This window comes from Schistocerca serialis, chromosome 9 (genome assembly GCF_023864345.2).
Source record: "Schistocerca serialis cubense isolate TAMUIC-IGC-003099 chromosome 9, iqSchSeri2.2, whole genome shotgun sequence".
Classification (NCBI taxonomy): domain Eukaryota; kingdom Metazoa; phylum Arthropoda; class Insecta; order Orthoptera; family Acrididae; genus Schistocerca; species Schistocerca serialis.
Genome location: NC_064646.1, coordinates 387384713 through 387409462, shown reverse-complemented (window position 1 = coordinate 387409462; position 24750 = coordinate 387384713). Strand labels below are relative to the sequence as shown.

Sequence of the window (24750 nt, the reverse complement as noted above, 5' to 3'; positions counted from 1 at the left end):
TCTTTTCCCACTTTTGCATTGAAGTCATCCATCACTACCCTCTGTGGTTCTGGGGGTTAGAATAAGCCCAAGGTATTCTTTCGTAAGAGTCTACTAAAGGAGTCTCACACGTTTTGACCTTTATGTGATGGTCCCCTGTAGGGCTTGACCCCAAATTTTCAAAATTTTCCCGAAGAGTGAGCCAACTGGGGAAGGGCACCTTACATGGTGCATCATGTCCATCATGCGCTGAGACCTATCGCATCCTTCGTCGACGTGGATCTGCTCTTGTGCTCATTCTCCAACTGTCAGGCAAGGTTACCCTCCTGGGCGCATATTTTTCCAACAACTGTGCGGTATCGTTTTCTACGCTGATAATGATGATGGACTTCTTTGCTTGGTTGCACCTGATACCCAGCACAGTAGCCAGTCCGTTGTGGTGGGGCCGCCATGTACTCTGTTGGTTGTAGCCCCCTGACCACACAGGGATTGCTCTGCTGATGCCTGCGCCATTCACTCCCTACGTATTCCAAGGAGTAGATGCCCGTCACTCTGGGGCATCAGGACTCCTGGCAATGGCCATCCTGCCAGGTGACCTTTGCTGTGGCTGGGTGGCGCCCGTAGAGAGGGCCCCTGGTTGGAGTGGGTGGTATCAGGGTAGATGACATGCGATGAAGTGTAGTACATCATCTCTTTCAGGTGGTCAAACACCAACAGTCTCTAAGCATTCACGAGCTCAATCCAACGCAAGAAGTACGTCCCTAAATCGTTCCCATCCCTGGCCACACCATGGGAGGAACATCAGGCTAAGGATGGCAGAGGCTCTTATTTGCCCCGGCACCTTGTATGTCGAGAGCTGATGGGGAATCTTTCATGACGATGAAGCCTCAGTTTTTTTTCCTGAGCATTTAGAGGACAAGTTTGGGGAGGTGGAGGGCTTGTCCAAAATGAGATCTGGGTCAGTCTTGATCAAAACAGCATCCCCTGCCCAGTCACTGACATTACCCGCTTGTGACAAGCTGGGGATGTTTCTGTAACCTGACTCCAGGATTCTCCAAAAAGAAAGGAAAATCATGGAGTTAAAGACCTTGGACCGACTTACATACAAGGAGGCTAAGAGGAAGTTTGAACGCCTACATCCTGTACGTATGACATCGTTTTACGCCGCCACTACAACAGTTCTAGCCCCATCAGCCCCGTCAATCTCAGTCCCCAGTCACCTATCAGAGCCGGAAGACTACACCTGGCCCCCTTGATGGTGGGGGGCACTTCCCTCCCTGTTGCTCCTGCACCACTTACTTTGGGAGCATAACCCCCCCCTCCCCCCCCCCCCAACCATTGGGGACACCAGTCCCCACTTCTCAGCCGGAGAAGTCTTCTTCAGCTCTCCTCGCTGGGAAGGGGTCTCAGGTTTCTGCTAGTGGGAAAGAAGACACCCGCCAGTGGCTGAAGAGCCCAAAAGCAGCTGGTCGTAGAGCTTTACACTCATCCTCAGTCCCAGAGACTGAATCAGTGAAGTCCTCCCAGCCAGGGAAACCCAAGGAGCAGTGAGAGAAATCCAAAAAGAAGATCCCCAAGACCAAGGGAACTGCGGTGGCACCCACACCACCGCTACCTACAAGCTCTGCACCTGAGGATGAAGTGGAGATTCTGGCATCCACTGAGGTCCTAGATCTCGCTGGACCCTCAGACACAGTGGATATAGACTGCTCATGCAGTAAGTCTGTGGCAGCAGGTGACCCTGAGGTATAAACTGCCTCACTGAATGTTCCATGCCTTCCCAGTCTCACAATGACGTCATCCTCCAGTGGAATTGCGGCTGTTTTTTCCACTGCTTGGCTGAGCTGTGGCAACTGTTAAGCTTTACACCTGCATCCTGCATTGCCCTCCAGGAAATCTGGTTCCTGGAAATGCGGACCCCTGCCCTCCCGAGCTGTTAGAAATATTACAGGAACCGGAGGGACTATAATCAAGTGTCAGGTGGAGCTTGCGTTTCTGTCCTAAACTCAGTATATAGTGAACTGTGCCCCTTCCAACCCGTCTTGAAGCTGTGGCTGTCAGAATAAGGACGATGCAGGAAATAACTGTCTGCAATATATATATCTTCCTCCAGATGATGCAGTACCCCTGAATGTATTGGCTGCACTGATTGATCAACTCCCTAAACCTTTCCTAGTTTTTGAAGATTTTAACACCCATAACCCTTTGTGGGGCGGCACTGTGCTTACTGGCCGAGGCAGAGATGTTGAAACTTCACTGTCTCAGTCGACCTCTGCCTTTTAAATACTGGGACCGCCACATATTTCAGTGTGGCACATGGTAGTTAGTCGGCCATTGATTTATCAATTTGCAGCCCTGGACTTTTCCTATCTATCCACTGGAGAGCAAATGACGACCTGTGTGGTAGTGACCACTTATCCATCTTCCTGTCACTGCCGCGGCATCAGGCACACGGACACCTGCCCAGGTGGTCTTTAAACAAGGCGGTCTGGGAAACTTCCACCTCTGCTGTCACCGTTGAATCTCCCCCACACAGGAACATTGCTGTGATGGTTGAGCAGGTGACTACAACAATCCTTTCTGTGGTACAAAATGCGATCCCTCACTCATAAGGATGCCCCCGGCGAAAGGCAGTCCCTTGGTGGTCAGCGGAAGTCGCTGAAGCAATTAAGGAGTGTCGGCGAGCTCTACAGCGGCATAAGCGGCACCCTTCCCTGGAGCAACGGCTCCGTGCCCGCGTTTGCCAACTTATCAAACGACGGAAGCAGGAGTGTTGGGAGAGATGTGTGTCGACCATTGGGTGCCATACGTCACCTTTCCAAGTCTGGGCAAGGATCAAATGTATTTTCGGTGTTAACATAAATGGTGTGTTACCTACCGACGCAATCACGATTGCTGAGCACTTTGCTCGAGCCTCAGTGTCGGAGAATTACCCCCCACCCCCAGCCTTTCAGGGCGCTGATGACCTTGCTGTTTAGCGCCCTCTATCATAAATCATTACCACCAGCCTTTCACACTTTCAGACAGCTGCTGGAAGGTAAAGTCCTCTCATTCACTACAACTCACAGTGAATCCTATAATGTCCCATTTACAGAGTGGGAGCTCCTCAGTGCCCTTGCACATTGCCCTGACACTGCTCTTGGGCCATCTCACTACAAGCGACATCTCCTCGTCATCTTCAAGCAGATCTGGTGCGATGGTGTCTTTCCATCACAATGGCAGGAGAGCACCATCATTCCGATGCTCAAACCCGGTAAAAACCCGCTTGATGTGGGTAGCTATCTGCTCATCAGCCTCACCAACATTCCTTGTAAACTGTTGGAACTTATGGTGTGTCGGCAGTTGGCTTGGGTCCTGGAGCAACGTGGCCTACTAGCTGCATGTCAGGGCGGCTTCCGCCAGGGTTGCTCTACCACTGATAATCCTGTGTCCCTCGAGTCTACCATCCGAACAGTCTTTTCCGGTTGCCAACACCTGGTTGCAGTCTTTTTTGACTTATGAAAAGCATGTGACACGACCTGGCGACATCATATCCTTGCCACATTATAGGAGTGGTGTCTCCGAGGCCCGCTCCCAATTTTTATCCAAAATTTCCTGTTGCTTCATACTTTCCATATCTGAGTTGGTGCCTACGGAGTTCCCCCAATATCCAGGAGAATGGGGTGCCACAGGGCTCTGTATCTATTTTTAGTGACCATTTATGGTCCAGCAGCAGCTGTAGGGCTGTCTGTCTCATCCTCTCTGTATGCAGATGACTTCTGCATTTCGTACTGCTCCACCAGTACTGGTGTTGCTTAGCGGTGCCAACAGGAAGCCATCCACAAGGCTCAGTCATGGGTTCTAGACCAAGGTTTTCAGTTTTTGACCACAAAGTCCGTCGATGTCGTACCATTCATCCAGAACCAGAACTTTACATTAATGGTGATCCACTCTCTGGAGTGGAGACATTATTGATTTTTAGGATTGGTTTTTGACACCAAATTGACTTGGCTACCTCACCTTCGTCAGCTTAAGCAGAAGTGCTGTCAGCACCTCAATGCCCTCCGCTGCCTGAGCAACACCGACTGAGGTGCAGATCGCTCTACGCTGCTGCACCTCTACAGAGCACTTGTTCAATCCTGCTATGACTATGGCAGTGGTTTATGGTTTGGTGGCACCTTCAGCATTGCGTTTACTTGACCCAGTGCACCACTGTGGCGTTTGCTTATCAACAGGAGCTCTTAGGTCGAGTCCGGTGACCAGCGTCCTGGTGGAGGCTAAAGTCCCGCCATTGCAGGTTAGGCGTGTGCAATTGCTCCTTACATTGCACACATTTGTAGTTCTCCTGCGCATCTGAATTACCGTCTCCTTTTCCCGCCCATGGCAGTTATCTCCTACTCGGTGGCCCAGGTCAGGGCTTACAATTGCAGTTTGTGTGCAGTCCCTTCTCTCCGAACTGGCGTCCTTGCCTTTACCACCTATACTTGAAGTTCATTCACGAACACCTCCATGGTGTACACCTAGGCCACGGCTTCGCCTGCACCTTTCACATGAACCTAAGGACTCAGTGAACCCTATGACTCTCCACCGTCACTTCCTCTCGGTTCTCGACATGTATCGGGACCATGAAGTGGTTTACACCGATGGGCGATGATCATGTTGGCTTTGCCTGTGTTCTTGGAGGACATATAGAACAGCACTCCATACCGTATGGCTGCGTTGTTTTCACTGCAGAGTTAGCGGTCATATCTCGTGCTCTTGAACACATCCACTCATGGCGAGGCGAGTCATTTCTCCTGTTGACTGACTCCTTGATCAGCCTACAGGCTATTGACCTTTGGTAGGAACCATCCAGGAGTCCATCTATGCCCTGGAACGGACCAGTCGTTCAGTGGTGTTTGTCTGGACCCCAGGTCAGATCGGAATCCCAGGCAACAAACTTACCAACAGGCTGGCCAAACAGGCTATGCGGGAACCGCTTTTGGAGATAGGCTTCTCTGAAACTGACCTGCCTTCAGTATTATGCTGCAAGGTGTTGCGGCTTTGGGAGACGGAATGGCAGAACCACAGCATGCACAACAAGCTGCGTGCCATTAAGGAAACTACGAATGTGTGGAAGCTGTCCACGTGGGCCTTTCGCAGGGACTCTGTGGTTCTCTGTCGGCTCCGCATTGGCCACTCTTGGATGACACATGGCTACCTCCTGCGCCGTGACGACCCACCTCAGTGTCGGTGGGGTGCCTGGCTGACAGTGGCCCATATCTTGGTGGCCTGTCCTTCTTTGGCTGCCCTGTGACAGACTCTTCAGTTACTGGGCTCGTTGCCATCAATTTTAGCTGACAATGCCTCATTGGCTAATTTAGTTTTACGTTTTATAGATAATGATGGGTTTTATTATTCTAGTAAGTTTTTGCGCGTGTCCTTTGTCCCTTTGTAGTAACGGCAAAATGGGTTGGTCAGAATAGTTCAGAGACTTTGAATGTGGACCAGTCATAGGATGTTGTCTGAATAACCAATCCATCAGGGACTTTTCAACCCTTCTAAATGTTCCCAAGTCAACTGTTGGTGATGTGATTGTGAATTGGAACTGCAAAGGAACAGCCACAGTTGATCCCAAGGGCTCGCCACTCTTTGGTGGGTTCATGCTGGGCCCCAGCCTTTGCAGCATTTTTTCCCTTCTGTAATGCATGTCTATCCTATTGCTATTCTTTTTCTCCTCTGTTGGGGAACATGTCTGGGGTGTTGTTGGGAATGTTCTGCATTGTCTGTTGCTGACATAAAAACAGTCTCCCCATGTTTTTATCTCCCTTTTCCTTTCTTTGTTTCCCTTCTCCTCTCATTCCTCCATTTCAGTGTTCAAGGTTCCTCTTTTTCTTCTTCCTCTCTGTGTGCTCCTGAAGGCCGGCCCGCATAACGCGTAATTCCCAGCCCCGGTTTGACAGGTAGGATACACACATACACCTTGGTACAGGCCAGGCCCAAGGAGGGGTGATTGCCTGAGCTGCGACGTTCCCAAATTGCTGATTGGTCCCTCTGTCAGGTGTTAGGGAGGTGTGACCTGAGTTGTGAACAATCACCTTAGGTGGGAGCACCCACTTGTGAAGGGGGCCCCCAGTTGGAAGGGGCGCACCATTGGAGATGCTGGCAGTCATGGGGAATATCTCACAATGAGTCAGTATCTCGCAATGAGTCGGTCATCTTTACAATCAGCGTCTACAAAACGTAAACATAATGAGGCTAATGATTCAAAGACCCTTCCCGCTCCACCATGGTTCCTTGTGGTCTCACATACTGACGACAGTCAGTCCTTCGCCACAGTAAATCCGTTTATTATTCAGAAAGGTGTTGCTGTAATTGCCGGTTCTGTGAAATCCTGCTCTCGTTTACGGAATGGCACTTTGCTTTTGGAGACTACTTCTGATTCTCAAGCACAACTACTGCTTGCTGCATTGGTTTTCCATGGCTACCATGTTCGTGTCAAGGTTCATAAAAGACCTTTTTATCCAACTTAACCTCTTCTCCTTGGGGTTCTCCCAGGACCCGACAGAGAGGTGCCATCTTGGCTGACCTTATACATCTCAACCTCTTCTGCCTTAACACTGGAGCACCCACTTTCCTTTCCGACTCTTTGCACCCCTATTCCCACTTGAACCTATCCTTCTGCACTGCCCAGCTTACCTATCATCTTGGGTGTTTCGTTCTTTCTGACACCTACTCCAGTGACCATTGCCTGTGTGATATCCATTTGCAGACCCCCACCCCATCTGCATGCACACCCAAATGGCAACTTACTAAGGCTCACTGGCAGCTTTACTCCTCCCTGGCGACCTTCGTAGAACAATATTTCCCCAATTGTGATTAACAGGTGGAATATGTCACAAACATTATCTTTGCTGCTGCAGAACGTTCCATTCCTCGCACTTCCTCTTTACCATGTTGTGTCCCTGTCCTTTGGTGGACTGAGGCATGCCGCAATGCAGTTCTTGCACAGAGACATGCGCTCCGCATTTTTGACTGCCATCCTCTGATGGCAAACTGCATTCATTATAAGCAGATGGGTGCAAAGTCTTGTCACGTTCTTTGGGATAGCGAAAGAGCTAGCTGGAGTTCATTCACTAGTTCTGTTAACAGTTCCACCCCTTCCTCTGTCCTGTGGGCCAGCCTCCGACAGCTCTCTGAGACCAGGATACATTCCCCAATTTCCGGCCTGACAGTAGCATAAAATGTCATCATGGACCTTATTGGTATCTCCAACACCTTGGGCCGCCATTTTGTGGAAGTTTCAAGCTCTTCCCACTATCACCCTGCCTTCCTCCATCAGAAACAAACAGAGGAGGCTTGGGCGATACCCTTCTCTTCACCGAATCGTGAGTGCTACAATGCCGCCTGTACTATGAGGAAGCTAGAGCATGCTCTCAGTTCATCCCGATCCTCCACCCCAGGGCCAGACGCAATCCACATTCTGGTGTTGCAGCACCCTTCTCTTGCGGGCAAGCACATTCTACTTAACATGTACCACCGCATCTGGGCAGAGGGCACATTTCCTGGACGTTGACGTGAAGCCATTGTCATACCCATGCCTAAGACCAGTAAGGACAAAAACCTTCCTTCTAGCTATCGCCCCATCTATCTTACGTTTGCAAGTTGATTCATGCTTGGCTGGTATGGTGGTTAGAGTCTCGCAATTTATTGACAAATGCACAGTGTGAATTTCATGCGTGGTGTCCTGCATTTGACCATCTCGTTACTTTGTCAACCATGTCCTGAATGGTTATCTGCGGAAATCCTAGACTGTAGCCATGTTTTTCGATGTGGAGAAGGCCTGACGAACTGGTATCCTCCGTACTCTTACTGGTGCTTCCGTTGCTGCCTGCCCTGTTTCCTTCAGGAATTTTTAAAAGACCGAGTTTTGAAGGTGTGTGTGAGTTCTGCCTTGTCGGACATCCTTATCCAGGAAAATTGTGTGCCTCAGGGTTCCGTCCTGATTGTCGTCCTCTTTTTATATCGCCTTTAACCCTATAATGGCCTGCCTCCCGCTGTGCATCTCCGGGTCCCTTTTTGTTGATGATTTTGCTGTCTATTGCAGTTCTTCACGGACCTGTCTCACTGAGCAGCATCTTCAGCGATGTCTTGATTGTCTTCACTTCTGGAACATTGACAATGGCTTTTGCTTTTCCGCTGACAAAACTGTTTTTATGAACTTCTGACGATGCAATTGGTTTCTCCCACCATCTTTATATCTTGGGCATGTTGCCCTTCTTTTCATTAAAACTACGAAATTCCTGGGGCTCATGCTCAATAAGAAACTCTCTTGGTCCTCCCATGTGTCTTACCTGGCAGCCATTGTACACAGAACCTCAGTGTCCCACGTATCCTCAATGGTACTTCCTGGGGTGTCGATCAAACCATCCTCCTCTTTTTGTACCAGTCCCTTGTCTGTTCGAAACTTGACAATGGGTGTTTTGTTCATGTGTCTGCTCGTCCATCCCTCTTATGCCGTCTCAGCACTATCCACCAACATGGCATCCATTTGGCCACTGGCGCCTTTTACACTAGCCTGGTTGGGAGTTCGTATGCTGAAGCTGCTGAACTACCACTGTTCTACCGCCATGACTTTCTACTCAGCAGGTACACATGCCGTTTGTCTGTCGTGTATGGCCACCCATCCCGTGCCTCCTTCTTAGATGATTCCTTTGATTGCCACAATGGGGCATGTCCCTCTTTGCTGTTACCTCCTGGAATCCACTTTCAGCACTTGCTACGGCAGCTTAATCTGCAACTTTTGCGGTGGGTGTGAACCCTTCACCACATTTGCTTTGTGAAATGACCCATGTTAACTTTGGCCTTCATTCGCTTCCAAAGGACACTACTCCAGTCCCACTGTATCGCATTCAGTTTCACGACCATCCCATGGAACTTTGCGATAGTACCTTGTATTCACTGATGGCTCACAGACTGACTGTGGTGTTGGGGTACCTTCGTCATTGCCACCCGTGTCTTTCAGTATCAGATTCCGGCACACTGCTCAGTATTTACAGCTGAGCTCCCCACCCTGTATTAGGCCACGGAGTACATCTGATGACACAGCCTTTTCAACTGTGTCCTCTGCTCAGACTCACTCGGTGCCCTTCAGAGTTTATGTGCACGGTGCACTGCCCGTCCCTTAGGCCGTGTCCTACGTGAGTGACAGAAGTGAGCGAGAGCGAACAGTCTGGATACACGACACTCCAACAACAAGCAGCAGCATCGGGCGAAAAGCTTGGGTGTCCTGCGTGCGAGCAACTGTGTTGCACTACAAGATGGCCACTCGGAGCCTACCAGCTGTTTCAATAAAATGGCGTCCCTAACCTGTAGAATACTGTGGCTGGAGAGTAAGACTACAGAATTAGGTTTACTTAAGAAAATAAAGTGAAAAGAAATGCTGTACATGAAGTTTACAAAGGGAGCAATCTCCATGGAGAATTTCATAAATATCAGCTACGAAGAACACCAGACATATTCGAATACACGTGAATGAGCAGAAGAGCGTTCGACTGGCTCATAAATAAATTAAATACAAATGAACGGAGGAATGACTGCTACATGACTAACTACGCCAAATACAAATATAAGTACACAGATTGATATAATAACATAACAGTTAGCTGTGGTGTAGGGGTAGCGTTTACAGTTAGTGATTACGTGATAGGAAATGGTCCTCTGTTCGATTCTAAATCATTCTTATATTTTTACTGACTCAGTTACAATTCTGTATACTAAGTTTTATGTATACTGTTTATATTGCATTGCTAAGTATATTTTTAAGGTCTTGCCAAAGACCTTGATCTTCACACCTATCCCACTATATCACACACATTTAATTCCTAATAAATTACAATGAACCATGAAATTTTACAGATATTTGATGTTGCGAATATAGTTCATCAGCAGTCAGTGTTAAGGACTAGCGTTTCAATTACTCTAAATAGTCTGTAAAAGTGAAGCTTACAGAATTTTTGAAAAGAAAGTCAAACGTTTTGTGCAATGATTTGCCTAAAAGTAAAAAATAGTAGGGAAATGTTTGGTGCACCTAATTTTCTGTTCACGATTTTGAGCCTCATTCAAAAGCATGTAGAATGTTTCTCTGATCTAAATATTTATTTACACAAATCATTTCAAAAAATATTTGACTGATTTCTTTCATCTTTTAGTTTCAAGTTTTATTCAGAAAGCATGATCTTACTGACTCCTCATTTGCCTTCCTAATGTACTTGATTCGAAGGAAGCCTTTTTGACATTCAAATGCCGCAACAATGTATCTTTTTATGATCAAAGTAGCTAGGTCTTGAACAGATGAAATTTTTGACACTTCATTTACATAGTTTGGCAGCAGCTTTTCGTGAAATATTTCAATTTTTCCTCAGCTTATTGATTAAGTTTTCATTAATTACTCTGATTACTTTCAAGTAGTTAAATATTTTCATGCCAAACTAGACCTCATGCTGGTCACTTTGATACTCCATTTACCTGTTTCTCTCCCTTTGTTTAGCTATGAAAATTTGGACAAAACCTCATGGCTTAAGTTACAGGGTGTCTTGTTTTGGCTCTGCACACGCATTTACAAAAACGTATTGCTTGTTAATCATATGATAAAATAGTCGTTTCTGTGTACTGTCATTTCCAAAATTTGCCGTTTCGATATCTTGAACCGTTTATGAGATACGATGATTTTTTCGGCCACTTGATTCCTGAAGCACAGGAAAGGTTGGAGGCGCTGTGAACGGCCCGTCCATGGCTATTACAACCAATATCTCAAGAATGAAAAGAAATATCCTACTGGTCTCAGCTTTAAATACAATTTAGACATATTTGTTACGTTTCATACGTAATAATGTATGGCCTTAAATGAACTATATGGAAAGTCTACACAGTGTGGTTTTACCTCTGCAAAGACTTAAAAATTTCATGCAGCCATGTACTCAATTTTGTGCAGCACAGTAACTATGATGAGTAACGAAAATAAATTCCGACCTTTATCGTTTAAAGATATCGAGCTATAAGATGTGGAAGAACCAATTTTTTCACCGAGTAGTTTTCTTAAAATCGGATGTTAAGTAATTCATAGCTGCCGTCGCGTCCACTCCACTGCTTTGCCGAAAAGACACGTGGCTGTTGTCCTCTGTCGCGCATGCTGCAGCGACAAGATTCAAACACGTTTGAATTCAAACGTCGTCAGTTGCAGCAGGAGACAGGCAGCGACACAGATGTCTCTCACATAGGACACTTCCATAACTACACCTGCGGTTGTGTTTCGTCATCTGAAGCTGTCGTGCACTATTGCTCGCTTCTGTCGTTCACGTAGGACTCGGCATTAGTGCAGTGGGTCCAGGGAAACTGTCACTTGCTCACTCTTGGTGGAGGCAGTGTGATATTTCTGAGAGTTCCTGGTCATGTTGGTCTGCCAGGAAACGAGGCTGTTGCCGAGGCTGCAGTTCTCATACCTCAGCCTGCTAGTTTGATATTCCCTCCAATGATCTCTGTGTTACCGCCTGTCAGGAGGTGGTGTGTCTTTGGCATCACCAGTGGTCCTCCCTTCAGGGGAATAAGCTCTGGCTTATTAAGCCTCTCCCAGTGGCTTGGATGATGCCCTCTCTGCCCTCCCGCCGGGAGTAGGTCATTTTAACTAGGCTGCGTATTGGTCACTGCCCGTTTAGCCATCGTCATTTGCTTAGTGGCTCTATCCCACCACTTTGTACACATTGCACCCAAGTTTTAACTGTCCACCACTTTTTGACGGAATGTCCATTTTTTTTTTTTTTTAACCTTTTACGTTCCTGCTTGGGTTTGCCGTCTGAGTTATCGGCCGTTTTAGCAAATGACGCACGGGCTGTCGACCACGTTTTACTTTTAATCTGCCAAAGCAATATGGCAAAGGCCATTTAATTTTTAGTTTTAGACCTCCGTTTCTGTATGGTGTCTTTTTTAGCCCTTTCTCCAAGCACTTCTTTTTAGCTTTCTTCTCTTACGTCAATTGGGACTGATGTATAGTCATTTTTTAACCCCTCCCTGTCTTTGTGTTGTATACTTTTGACTTGAGTGCTTATGACCCCAGTTGTTTTTTGCACCCTAAAGCAAAACGAAACCAAACCTAACAGCTGAACCAAGACTAAGTAAGACTTTAGGTGCTGATGGTTAGGGACTGTCGAGCATTGCGAAGGGTGGTTGCTACAAATTGCATGAAAACAACAGAAGGAATTACACATGAGTGCCAAAGTGCTGCCAGTAGTCTTAGGTAGCACAGTGCCTGTGCATAGTGAGTGAAAAAGAATGGAGTACAGTGGTCAAGCAGCACTTAATACGCCACACATTTCCTTAGTCAGTGCTGAGCTACACTTGAGGTGGCGTGAAAAGCAACACCGCAGGTCAGTGGATGACTGGAAGTGAATGATTTGGGGTGATGAGTCACAGTATACCTTGTGGAAATTCAGTGGAAGGGCTTGGATATGACAAAGGCCTGGAGAATATTGCGTGCCATCACGTGTAGTGCCAACAGTGAAAAACGGAGGAGATGGTGTTAAGGTATAATATGTTTTTAGGATGTGGGCCCATTATTGCACTTAAGAAAATTCTAAATATGAAAGATTATGAACATATTTTAGTGCTTTGTTCATTGCATACAGTAGAGGAACAGTTTGGGAATGATGACTGACTGTATCAACATGACAGTGCACCTTGTCATAATGCGCCATCTGTGAGGCAATGGTTTGTGGACAACGAAATTCCTGAAATGGAGTGGTACGCATCACTACCTTCTCTGGATTCAGCTCCCGGGAAAGAGTTGGCTGGTATTCCAGGACACTCATTGACACACCTCGTTGAAAGTGTCCCCAGCAGAGTTGAAGCCATCATAAAGGCGAACGGTGGACATGCTTCATGTTGATAGTGGGCTTACTTGCATTCTGCCAAGTTGTTTAAATTTTAGTCACAATATTTCAATGACTGACAGGGCTATCTTGTTCAGGTGATGCAAGTATAATGTTGTGTGTTATCGCTGACTAGATGCTAACCATTTTGTTTGAGTACACAGCAAAACATGCAGCACCTGAAAAAAATGACTGGGTCGGTCATCGAAATATTGTGTCCAAAATGGAAACAGCAACTCGGCAGTTCAACTGGAAACAGACTATTAATAAATCATGCCAAGAAAACCTGAGAAATCTCACAGCTCATATTAATGTCCAGCAATATATATGGTCCAGTGACATTAATGTGATCACTGACTATGATCAGTATCAACATGCAGTAACCATTCAGCGATGGCTGGCAGCACTAATGGTGGAAGGTGCATAAACTGTTTCAGGACGACATGGAAAACAGTGCAGTCATTGTCATAATGTGGAAGCAGTGAGACTTCTTACCAGATGTTCCAAAGGATGTGATCTTTGGGAAGTATTTCTGAAACAGTTAAGTTTGGAAATTGGTCACATGCTGTTGTGGTTAAAATATACCGTGCATAGCAAAATGATGCAATCCAAAATGGGCACCTAGAGACCTGGTGTAGCACGGGCCACAATGTCAGGAGTGAACAATGACTGGGAGGTGTAGACAGCTGAATAGACACAACTGTTGAGCAACTGATTGCCCAGATGAACCAAGAGACTACCAACGGTGTCTGCTCGATGACTGTTCAGCGAACATTGCTGTGTATGGTACTCTGCAGCAAGCACGTGGTTCATCACCCATGCTGTCTACTGTTCTTCTGCAACAAAGAGTAGAGTATGCAAGCCAGTGCCACAACGTTATGTCCATTGGGTGATGACAGGTAGCCTTTTCACAAGAGTCATGTTTGCTCCAGGGGATAAACGGCCATTGGTGTGTATGATGTGAAACGTTTGAAAGCAAACACCCAGCAACAATCATTGCACCAGACCAGAAAGGGAGCATTATGATCGGGTAATATTTTTGTGGGATTCCCTGGGTGATCTAGTTATTCTGGAAGGTAAAGTGGATCAACACAAGTATGCATCTATCTTTGGAGACCATGTCCACCCATATGCCCAGTTGTTTTCCTCGGGACGATGGCGTCTGTGTACAGGGCAGTGCAATGTGTTACACAGCTCATGGTGTATGTGCGTCATTCAAAGAGCACCAGGATTAGTTTGCCATAATCCCCTGGTCACTAAACTCTCTGGATTTTAACCCAATCGAGAATCTGTTGGACCACATCAGTTAGGCTGTTCGTGTCAAACTCAACTGAGAAATGCAGCTGGCCATGGCTCTGGAGTCAACATGGCTCCACATCTCTGCTGATACTTTCCAGAACATCATTTACTCTCTTCCTGCATGTCTGACAGTGGTCCACACTGCAAAAAGTTGTTGTTTAGGCTTGTGGCAGATGGTCAAATTAATGTGACTGGACAATGTTTGTCTGGATACTTTCGATCAGTGTATGCAGGACTAAATCTGGAAAATACACGTTTTTTCGCTTCCTGCCTGAAATTTTATCACCTAACCCTCATAGCATGAGTTCAGGATATAGTGTCCTTCCATCTTCAGGCTTGTATTCAGTTTGATTGATTAAAAGAAGTAAGGCATATGTTAATAGTGCTGTATTCAGTTTTTTAATTGTTTGTAATAGTGCTTAAGTCTCGGAGAAATTAAGTTTCGTCGCCTTGTATAATTTTCAGGAGCATCGATGCTAACATGTAATATATCCATGTAGAGAGTTGTTATGGATAACTAACATAACATTGACTGTTTTGTGATTGGTGCAGGTTGTTGTTTTACATGTTGGAACAAATAATTTGGGATTTACTCCAGAAGAAATTGTTGAAGGAATAATGGAAATTGTGAATGTAATACAGGAGAAACAACCGGAGGCTTACATTGTTGTACTGGTAAGTTGTTTATCATAATTAAAATAATACTTCATCATAATCTTGTGTTTTCCCTTTACTACCTTTCAGTAATGTGACAATGAACTGTTGGCATTTTTGAATGTAATAATGTGGCCATCACATATCTGAACTTCTATTCTTTCTTTGTTCACTGTGTATCATGTTTCTGAATGGAGGAATTCATTGTTTACCACTGTGTCTTCACACCTAGAAGAAGCTTTGATTATTTTGGGAGGTCGCTATCAATTCAAAGTGAGATTCAAACAGATTTCTTTGTTCACTCCCACATTTGGATGGCAGATTTCCTCCCAAGCCCCCAATAATTAGTGTAAAATATGTCAACTCAAACTTCTCCATATACAGATCTTAGTGTCGAGTCATGTATGGAGTGGTAGTAATACTATTTTGTTATAAATTAACAGACACCTTCACTAGAATGAAAGTAATAAGTAACTTAATCTTGGGTGAAAACCTGTATGAAAATAGATTTCTGCTTACAGAATAGAGGAGACAGCTCACTATCCTGACACAATAACTGGAAAGTAGAAAGAGAGATGATAATGAATGTGCTCACATGATTATGTGCATGGGAGCAGCTTGGGCATACAGAAGGAGATGGGAGACTGTATGAGAACTTTAAGAAAGTAGTACAAGAGGGAGGTGAATGGTCTAGAGAAAGACAAAGAGGTAAAGATAGGAAGGTACTGAGCTAGAAGAAAATATAAAAGAATGACTGTGGCAAGCATGGTGGTGGCATTGTTCAGTGGGTTGGAAACAGAAGAAAAGACACACACATGGAGCACAGGGACTATTTGAGATGTCTCTCTGACAGGGTGGTGGGAATGGGGCCTATATTGAATGTGTCATTCTGTACAGTTCAGAACAGCTTTTTGGTGAGAAGGAGGTTTTGTAAATCAGATGTTGGTGTTGACTTCATTATGCTGGGCAACGCACCCTGCAACAGGGTGATTCGGTACGCCCTTGAACAGACTAGTGATGGCAGTAAAGTTTGTAGATCGTGTACCTGTTCATACTGGTGGCCCCCTTACAACCTCGTTCCCGTCTCTGACTACTTCTTGCTTCTGTCTCTTAGTTTTATTGATTGTCGTTTACAATCACGTTCACCCGTATTTGTCCTTCCTCTCTGAGGTCTATTTGCAGGTTGACAAATATGGGATGGAGGGACCAATGATCTCCTAGTTTGTTCACTTTAACTCCATCAATCCAATCCAGTCCAACCTCACAGGTGGCCCTTCCTACAATCTGCTCACAATGAGAAAAACAAGGGCTCCCTAATTCTTAGTCAGCAGAATTCAGCAGAAGTTGGTCGACTTTAGCTTGCTTGTGTTTTGTGTCTGACAGCTGCCAATCTCTGATCTTAATACAAAATCTTGTGTAGCCTTTGCAAAGTAATTGTTGTGCAGTATTGTGTTGTACTGCAAGTTAATACCTCTACTGATGAGTGACAAAGTGGTTGCTGGCTCGTGATGGGCAGCACCAAATACACTTTCCACTCCTCGGGGGGGGGGGGGGGGGGGGAAGAGCAAGTTTAAGTACCTTACAGAATGGAGCAAGAACAATAATTAATAGGGTCACTGAGTGTTACGAGTGGGAAAGCAAAAGAGTTGTCCATACATCTCTCATTTGATGAGATGAACAAAAACGTTCGTAGAAGAAAGTTTGAGCACTATGACAAAAATTCAGAAATTTTGGAAAGATAATCCTGGGAAATTACCGGAAATTTGCCCCTTTTTGCCAGAAATTTTAATTCAGATTTTTCACTTTGACAGTTTTTTCAAGTTATTTTTCCCTTTGTCTGAATTACTTTAAAGTGGCAATTTTGTTTGTGTGTTTTTGTAAAAGCACCATCGTTGATTGTAAAATTCCTTATGTTGTTTCCACTACAAGTTTGCTTTTGGAAAGCGTGTACGGTATCATTTACCCTGTTGGGCCCTTGTTTATGGGAAATCAACTGAAAATAATTTCCTGTGATTCACTGCATGACTAAAGCCACAATAACAGCAACAATTATCAAAACTCCTCTACAGAATAGTGGGTAAGTTGTTCAATTGGTGTGCTGAATGTGGTTACAAGTCGTGTCACATGCCAATTTTTTTTACATCACTATAGGAATGATGGTCTCATGAGTACCGGTACAGAATTGGTAGTAACAAGCATCATTATTCAACATGAAAATATGAAATTCTATTTCATGGCTCCTGTAAGCTATCGGTATTTCTATGTTCCTTTCTCAGTTTTTGCCCTAATCTCAGTTTTTCTTTCATAGATGCACAACACATAGCAGTTGACAGCTGGTACGGTGGCCATTAGATGGATCTGTCTACACCGATTGGAGCACAAATTATATTGATCAGCAGGAAAATGCTCCTATCAGAACAAAAAAGGGGAAAAAGTTCCTGTTTATTTAAAAGACTCTACCTTCCATAGCAACTTCAAAATTTTTCCCAAAAAGTTTGGCATGCAAACACGCTCACACTTTTTTGTAGTATGCCACTCACCTCAAACTCCTACAAGATACCCTGACTGTAACTCAGACACACTAGTCCATTGCTTTTAAGTTACCCATCCACTCCCAGTTGCCCTTTCTCACTTACTCATTTAACCCAACTCATTGTCATTATCTCTTTGTGTGTCTCTGTTGTTATCTTGTGTGGCAGAGCCACAGTACTATCTGTTCTGTTGTACTACTACAGTCTCCCATCACTTTTGCTATCTCTCTCTTCCTCATTGTCATATACCCTGTACCTCATTATCATTGGCTCTCACCTACTTCCATTTTCTCTTTCTCTTCCACCCCCACTGTCCTCCCCAGCACTATCTCCTTCACTCTTTCCCTAGCAGTGTTCTGTCACTGTCAGCTATGTTCCACTGCCAGTGTGTGCCTCTCTTTCTCTCACTGCCATTGTTCTCTTTGCTTGATCTATAACACAGCCACTGTCTACCTATCTTCTACTATTTATTACTTTCTTGTCTCTTTCCTGCTGCTACTATCTTCTTCTGTCTCAGCATAAAAAACTGTGAATACATTCACATGCCAAAATTTTTGAAGGTGCTGAGCAAGGTAGAATGAGGCAACTGTTACCTTCCTTTTCAGTCAGAATCTTTTAAATAAACGGAAATATATTCATACTTTTTGTGCTCTGATAGGACGATTTTTTTGCAGGTTCCCTTGTTTTCCCTACTGCAGCAGGGTGTGTAACTCATATGAATAGAAATACATTGGTCAGTAAAATTTAGATAGTTTACTTGTGTGAAATTGAAATTATGTTAAATTAATTTTACACTTCAGACAAGAAGTGCAAGAAAATTTTGCATGTACTTCGGTACAACAACATGGACTTCTCAGGTGCAACACACACACTTCACAGCATATTTTCCATGCTGCATCCCTTTATAAACAATGTTTTCACCTAAAATCAGATTCTATGTAGGTGTTTTATGTGTAAAAGTAGGATAACTTTGAACGTTGTATCTCAGAAAAATATAATGATATGAATAAAAAGGTTGTTAAAGATTTGGATCTTAGGAATATACCACAAAAATTTGAGCCATTTGCTGTGCATAGTCATCTTGGAGTCTTGGACCACATCAGATGCAAAAAGAGCTTATTTTTTCCATTTGCCGTTCAATTGTATAATATTCGTACTTAGACACTGTACTGTAGGATACTGAAATAAGGTGATCCTTCGGTTAGTTATATAAATGGTACGTAGCCCAAGGGCTATCCAAAACACTTGACTCTACCATCTTGTCCCTAATAAAACCTGAAGTTTGACCACCAAAAAAATCCCATTTCCATGCATGGTGTTCTGCAACATACATATGTTGTTGCAAGCATACTGATGGGTGGGCACAAGTGTAGTGCCAGCACTGACTGCATGATGTAAGTGCAGCTTGTTTCCCCCTCGCTGCTGCTCACACCTAAATAGACCATGTACAGGGAGTCGATTGGTGGAGCTTGCTTCCTGTGCTCCCCACACCCTGAGGATTTGTCCTCCTTTTTGTGAACAGACTGTATGATTAGTTATGAAATGTGAGTGACACGTTGGGAGTAGGTGCTGGACATATGTATTAGACATATTACACCTGGATCACGCAGGAATATGGCAGACAAGCATTGTTGGGAGCTGGAGTGACATAGTAATGACTAAGGATATTATACAGGTTGAGAGGATAGTGAAATATTGGGAGGGGGCGAGCAAGAAGTGTTCAGAAGTGTAATTCAGAGGCTGTTTTTCAGGGCACTGAGAGGTAAGTACAGTTGTCTTTAAGAGGAAAGAAAAAAGAAACTAGCTTTCTGGACAAGGATCTTCTCTAAAAGTTTCTGCCCATCTCATCCTCCGTTCATCTACCCTTTTACAAATGTGTATATTTTTCATAATAGTGTTCAGACTATAATTGCAGGCACAAGTAATAAGTGTGAATTTCATACTGGTACAGAATTATCTGTTCTTCTGTGCCTTGCCAAAGATCTTGCACAACCCGTGTCTTCTTTGGGTAATGATTTTTCATAGAATTTTCCTTGCCTTTCTTCAGAACCTACGAGGGTTCCCCAGAAAGTAATGCACTGCATTTTTTTCTCAGCCAAAAACAATGCTATGAATGCTAAGCATTTTGTATGTATTATTTGAATTCTCCTGAGAGAGCGGCGTCAAGTTTCCGTCACTTCCGGTAGATAGCATAGCTGCAGGACAGTTTCAAAATGGCATCTGTAGGTGATGGATGTTACAAGCAACGTGCCATCATTGAATTTCTCACTGCAGAGAAAGAAACCGTGGGGAATATTTACAAACATTTCTGCAAAGTCAATGGATCATCTGCTGCCGACCGAAGTACAGTTAGTCGCTGGGCATGGAGGGTGAGATCATCAGAAAGCACTTTGGCAGAGCTCCACAATTTGCAATGGTCAGGGAGACCATCCACGGCTGTCACACCTGACAGCCCTGACCAAGCCCCCCTGAACCACAGCAAACACTAAAAGATGGTGCGCAAACTGGACTATGTAGCAAGGCTTATGATCCAAACAGACCCAGTCTGTCACTGGAAACTATTCAAGATGATGATGGTGATGATGATGAATAACAAAAGTTGTTTCAGAATGTCACACCTCACCTTGTCAGTAGTGTGATTGAAATCCCCATCTGATCATCCCAGCAAGAATTGATATTTCTTATATCACTACAGGCAAATAATGGAGGGTACCTTCAGTAAGACGATGGCCCTTTCCTTCTCTAATCTTCTGCAGTTGACTTTGTGAGATTATTTAATAGAAACCCTTACCAAACACTTGGTATAATGAATTTATATACTGAGGCTCAAAGGGTGTGCATTCATTGCTGTGGCAACTAACTTAATACTGTGCTAACGTATTGTGACGGTGTTATTTGAAAATACATCCAAATAACCATGCAGTGATTAATCACAAACAAACATCTAATGTGTGTAGTACACACCAATACTCCTATCTGTGTCATAGTTGGATGTTGGTAGACCATAAGTTGAAAAGATTAAACAAAACCCTCAGATTATCTTTTGCTTTGATAGAACGTATTATGTTGGTTACAGAAAGTTTCTGATGGGGAAAAAAATTCTTAAATTGTTTCCCCTCTTTCAGTATGTCAAGAAGAAACCTATGTGTATAATCCTCACTTCTAGTCACATTAATGTGTGTGCAAATATCTAATTGCAATAGTGTTAATAATCTCAAAAAAAAATTTACAGTGTGTACAAACAAAAACATTTTTTAATTTGCCAACACACAAACTATAATGAAATGCCTCATTTATTTGTACCACTCAAATACACTTAACAATAAAGATTTTCTATCAGTTTCCACGAGTTACTTTTACAATATTCCACCAAAATTATTTGTCAAGCCCAGTCGGTTAAATAAATAATTACAGTTGTTACAAATCATCTTTTTACGTGTACATCTTAATCTACAAGAAAGCTTACAAAAAAAGAAACAGCTGGTTGCATCATGTCCAGTATTATAAACTACTTTCCACAAATAATCTTTTTCAAAGGTTAATTCATTTGCCATCACCAATGATGAGGGATCTTCTGTGGCATTTTATCTTGTTGGAATGATGGGGGTGTGTTCTGTTGATGTTCTCTGTCTGACACCTGGTGTCTGAAAAACGTATTGGCTGGTTTCTTGCAGCACTGCTAGAGTGCGCCATTGTCTGCTTGCTTGTGTCTCATACATGGAAACAAAAACACAGCAGCATCAGCTTTTAGCAGCTCTTTTAGATGTTCTTATCCTACCTTAATAATAACTCTCTGATATACATATTTTTGACAGTCAAGCAGCATACGTATAAGATCAAATAGAAAACCACTAAATAACAAAATTGCATTCATTAAATGACATTGCCAAGATGATTCTTAAACCACCACTGGCATTTTGTTGATCATCAGTTTGCTTAGTTTTCTTCTTCATTTTTTAACAATGCGATGAAATCATTCCATTTTTTTCTTTTCATGTTTTCTCTCATTCCACATTTCACTTCTGAACAGTTCCGTGCTCAAGACAAATAAATACAGAAACTAGTCAAGTATTATACAATAGACAAAAATGTAGGATCTGTGGTTGCAATGATTAGAAATAAAAAGATATCAACATTTTATAATAAGAGATCAAAAGGAGAATTTTTGTTTGATAATACTGGATCACTTGTGTTAAGGAAAGCTTTCTATGTCTGGATTAATTTGCTTATAAATTCTTCTTGCCTTGGATTATTTTCTTCCATTCACCAGATAGTGGATATTATAAAATTCTTTCTGCTGCATCTTCCACAACAGACAATTATTTGCTGTTCTCTTTGGTCTGATTCCTAGACTTTTTCTTACCCTTAATCTAAATTCTGCATTAAGGTGCTTCATTCAACAGTTCCTAAAGGTGTGCCTTCTTTTAGACCACAAGGACTGTTTTGTCATAGAATTTTAGCCTTTGATATCTATTGACTTTTATCTCTTGATTGTATTTGTTATCTTTTTTCTACTTCGTTCGCTGCTGCTTTGGCAGAAAAGTTAAGTAATAACAGCAAAGAGCTGCTGTCGTATCATAAACGGATTTTTATTTACATGATTTAAAATCTCATTTTGTTAGTTTTTTACTTTTATTTCGTGGACTTGCATTTCGTAGGTATTGTAAGTGTATAATGTTCTTAGTGCTTCAATTTAATTTTTATCAGAATTACGAACCTACGAAGATGATTTATACTTTCAGCAGAGATTTCTGTACGTCCATTGAAACCTACTCAATGAACACGAAATCCAGGAATTGAAGGTCACAAATTGCCTCTCGTGTTATGAAGCTCAGAAAAAAATGATCGTTGGTGTCCAGTTACATTGAAAGGTCATCATCAGTACCTGTTGTATTTACTCCTTCAGCATCAACATTTTGTAGTAACAAAAATAGACTTGAGCATGGGGCTGATACGCCCTTTGTTCTCGTAGCTCCTGCTGCACTATCTTTGGGAACTACTCACTGTACCTGGCTAGAGAAGCAGCAGCTTAAAGTAGTGAAAGAGGAGGAGGAGGAGGAGGAGGAGGAGGAGAAGAAGAAGAAATATCAAAAGAAGTCTACACGGGCGATCTCGGAGGCGCTAGATACTATCTCGCTGTTGGACTCCAAACCATTGTACATTGATGTTTCGCCTCCCACTAATAACGCAAGTTTGCAGCTCGTGATCTAGGGTCTATTGTTGCAGCCTCTGGATCACGGGGTCCCGGGTTTGATTCCCAGCCTGGTTGGGGATTTTCTCTGCCCGGGAACTGGGTGTTTGTGTTGTCCTCATCATTTGTGAGAGTGACTAGATTGAATTGTAAAAAGAAAATGGACTGTGTACAAATTGGGACTTCGTATGGGCGTGATGACTGCGCAGTTGAGCGCCCCACAAACCAAACATCATCACCACAACCAATAACAGACAGTGAGCGTGGAGTGTGACCCGTCATCCTGGCTTCTTCAAGCCTAACTGGGACATCCTTAACGTAATGATCAAGTGGAACTGCAGTGGATATTACTGTCAGTTGCCATAACTACAACTACTAAACACTTCTATTTTGTTCTGTGATCCATGTTGCTCTTCAAGAAACACACTTCACTGATAACCATTTCCCAAATATTTGAGGATACCATGCATTTTGTTGGAACTTCACGGGTGTAGAGAGAGCATCTGGTTTACAAAAATGTTGGCAATGAGTGAATTCCCGTTCGTACTACTTTGTAAACAAAGCAGTGTGAATGCAAACGACTGTGGCAATCACCATTTGTAAACTTTATTTACCTCCGGCGAGGACACCTAATTACCATGGGGATTTCAGTGTGCACGAGTCCCTGTGGGGAAACACCACTTTTTTTGGTAGCGGCCTTGTGATTGAGCAGTTTCTTTCCATTCTTGATCTTTGTCCCCTCAGTGACAGTACTCCTTCCCAATTCAATGTGGTCCATTACACCTTTTTGGCTATTGACCTTATGATCTCTTCCCCTTCACTCAGTGGTGTTTACACAATGCTACTTGTGACTTTCCAGTGTACCTGTCACTTCCTTGTCACGAACTAACTGACCGATTACCATGTTGAGTGCTTCAAAGAACTAACTGGCAGTAGTTTGTCTCTGCTGTTACATATGCCCCTCTGCCTCAGTCCCCCATCATATTGCATCACAAACTTTTTCCCCCCAGGGGGTCCACAACTCTTTTGTGGATACGTGCGTAGCGAGCACGGGACCCCGAGCTAATGTGGCCCTCCTTCCTTTCCGGGCTGCATACCCTCCCTTTCCGCATCCTTCCCCGTCCCCCATCTTCGCCCCCTCACCCCTGGCTCTTTCCTTCCCTTTCTCCCCCTCTGGGAGTATGGTTTGTGCCTACGTCCGGAGACGGACGCTCGAAACTGTTACAAATTCCTTGCTTTCTACACTTGCAAGTCTTCGTCCTTCCTCTGTCCTTCTCTTTTCCTTCCCTCTTCTCTTTGCCCTTTTCTCCGCTGCGGCATTTGAGACCCCTCTTCTTTCCTTTCCCTTTCTCTTTTTCCTCCCTGTGCGTGTCTGAAGGCCGACCCACGCACTTCCATGCGTAGCCGGTGACGGGGTAACGCGTAATTCCCCGCCCCGGGTAAACAGGTATGACACGTACGTACCCGCTGGTAACGGCCAGGCCCAGGGAGGGGTGATTACCCGAGCTGATACCTTCCGAAAGTGCTGATTGGTCCCTCCGTCCGTTTGTCGGGAGGTGTGACCTAAGGTGTGAACAATCAGCTAAGGCGGGAGTGCCCTCAGAGAGGGCCCCCACAAGGGAGGAGCGCGCCATCGGAGACGCCTGTAATCATGGGGGATTCTTCCGCAATGGTTTCCTCACCTTCCACTATGTCTGCTCACAAGCGTAAGTTCACTGAGTCTCAGCCACAGACAGTTCTTCCATTGTTGCCACAGTTCCTTGTTGTTTCTCGGTCTGACGAAGGTCACGACTTCTCCACGGTCAACCCTTTCATTATTCAGAAAGGTGTCGAAGCAATTGCAGGTCCTGTAAATTCTTGTTCCAGATTACGGAATGGCACTCTGTTGTTAGAAACAGTCAGTGCCGTCCAGGCACAAAAATTGCTGCGTACCTCACTACTGCACACCTTCCCTGTCCGGGTGGAACCGCACCGTACTTTAAATTCCTCGCGTGGAGTCGTTTATACACCCTCCCTCGATGGATTGTCTGACGAAGAAATTCAGCACTACCTGTCTGACCAGGGCGTAACGGCTGTTCATAGGGTTATGAAAAGGGTTGACACGAACATCATTCCAACCCGCACTGTCTTCTTGACATTTGACAAAGTTCAACTCCCATCAAAAATCAAAGCAGGCTATGAGATAATTTCCGTTTGCCCTTACGTCCCAAACCCT

The 24750-nt window shown here is 44.2% G+C and overlaps 1 protein-coding gene across 1 annotated transcript in view; it reads left to right on the top strand.

The window, feature by feature from the left end:
• Positions 1 to 24750, top strand: part of LOC126418455 (platelet-activating factor acetylhydrolase IB subunit alpha1) — a 76403-nt gene that overhangs the window by 5526 nt on the left and 46127 nt on the right. The window contains exon 3 of the mRNA XM_050085221.1: positions 14712 to 14834. Coding sequence (XP_049941178.1) covers positions 14712 to 14834 — 123 coding nt within the window. The remainder of the gene's footprint in view (positions 1 to 14711; positions 14835 to 24750) is intronic.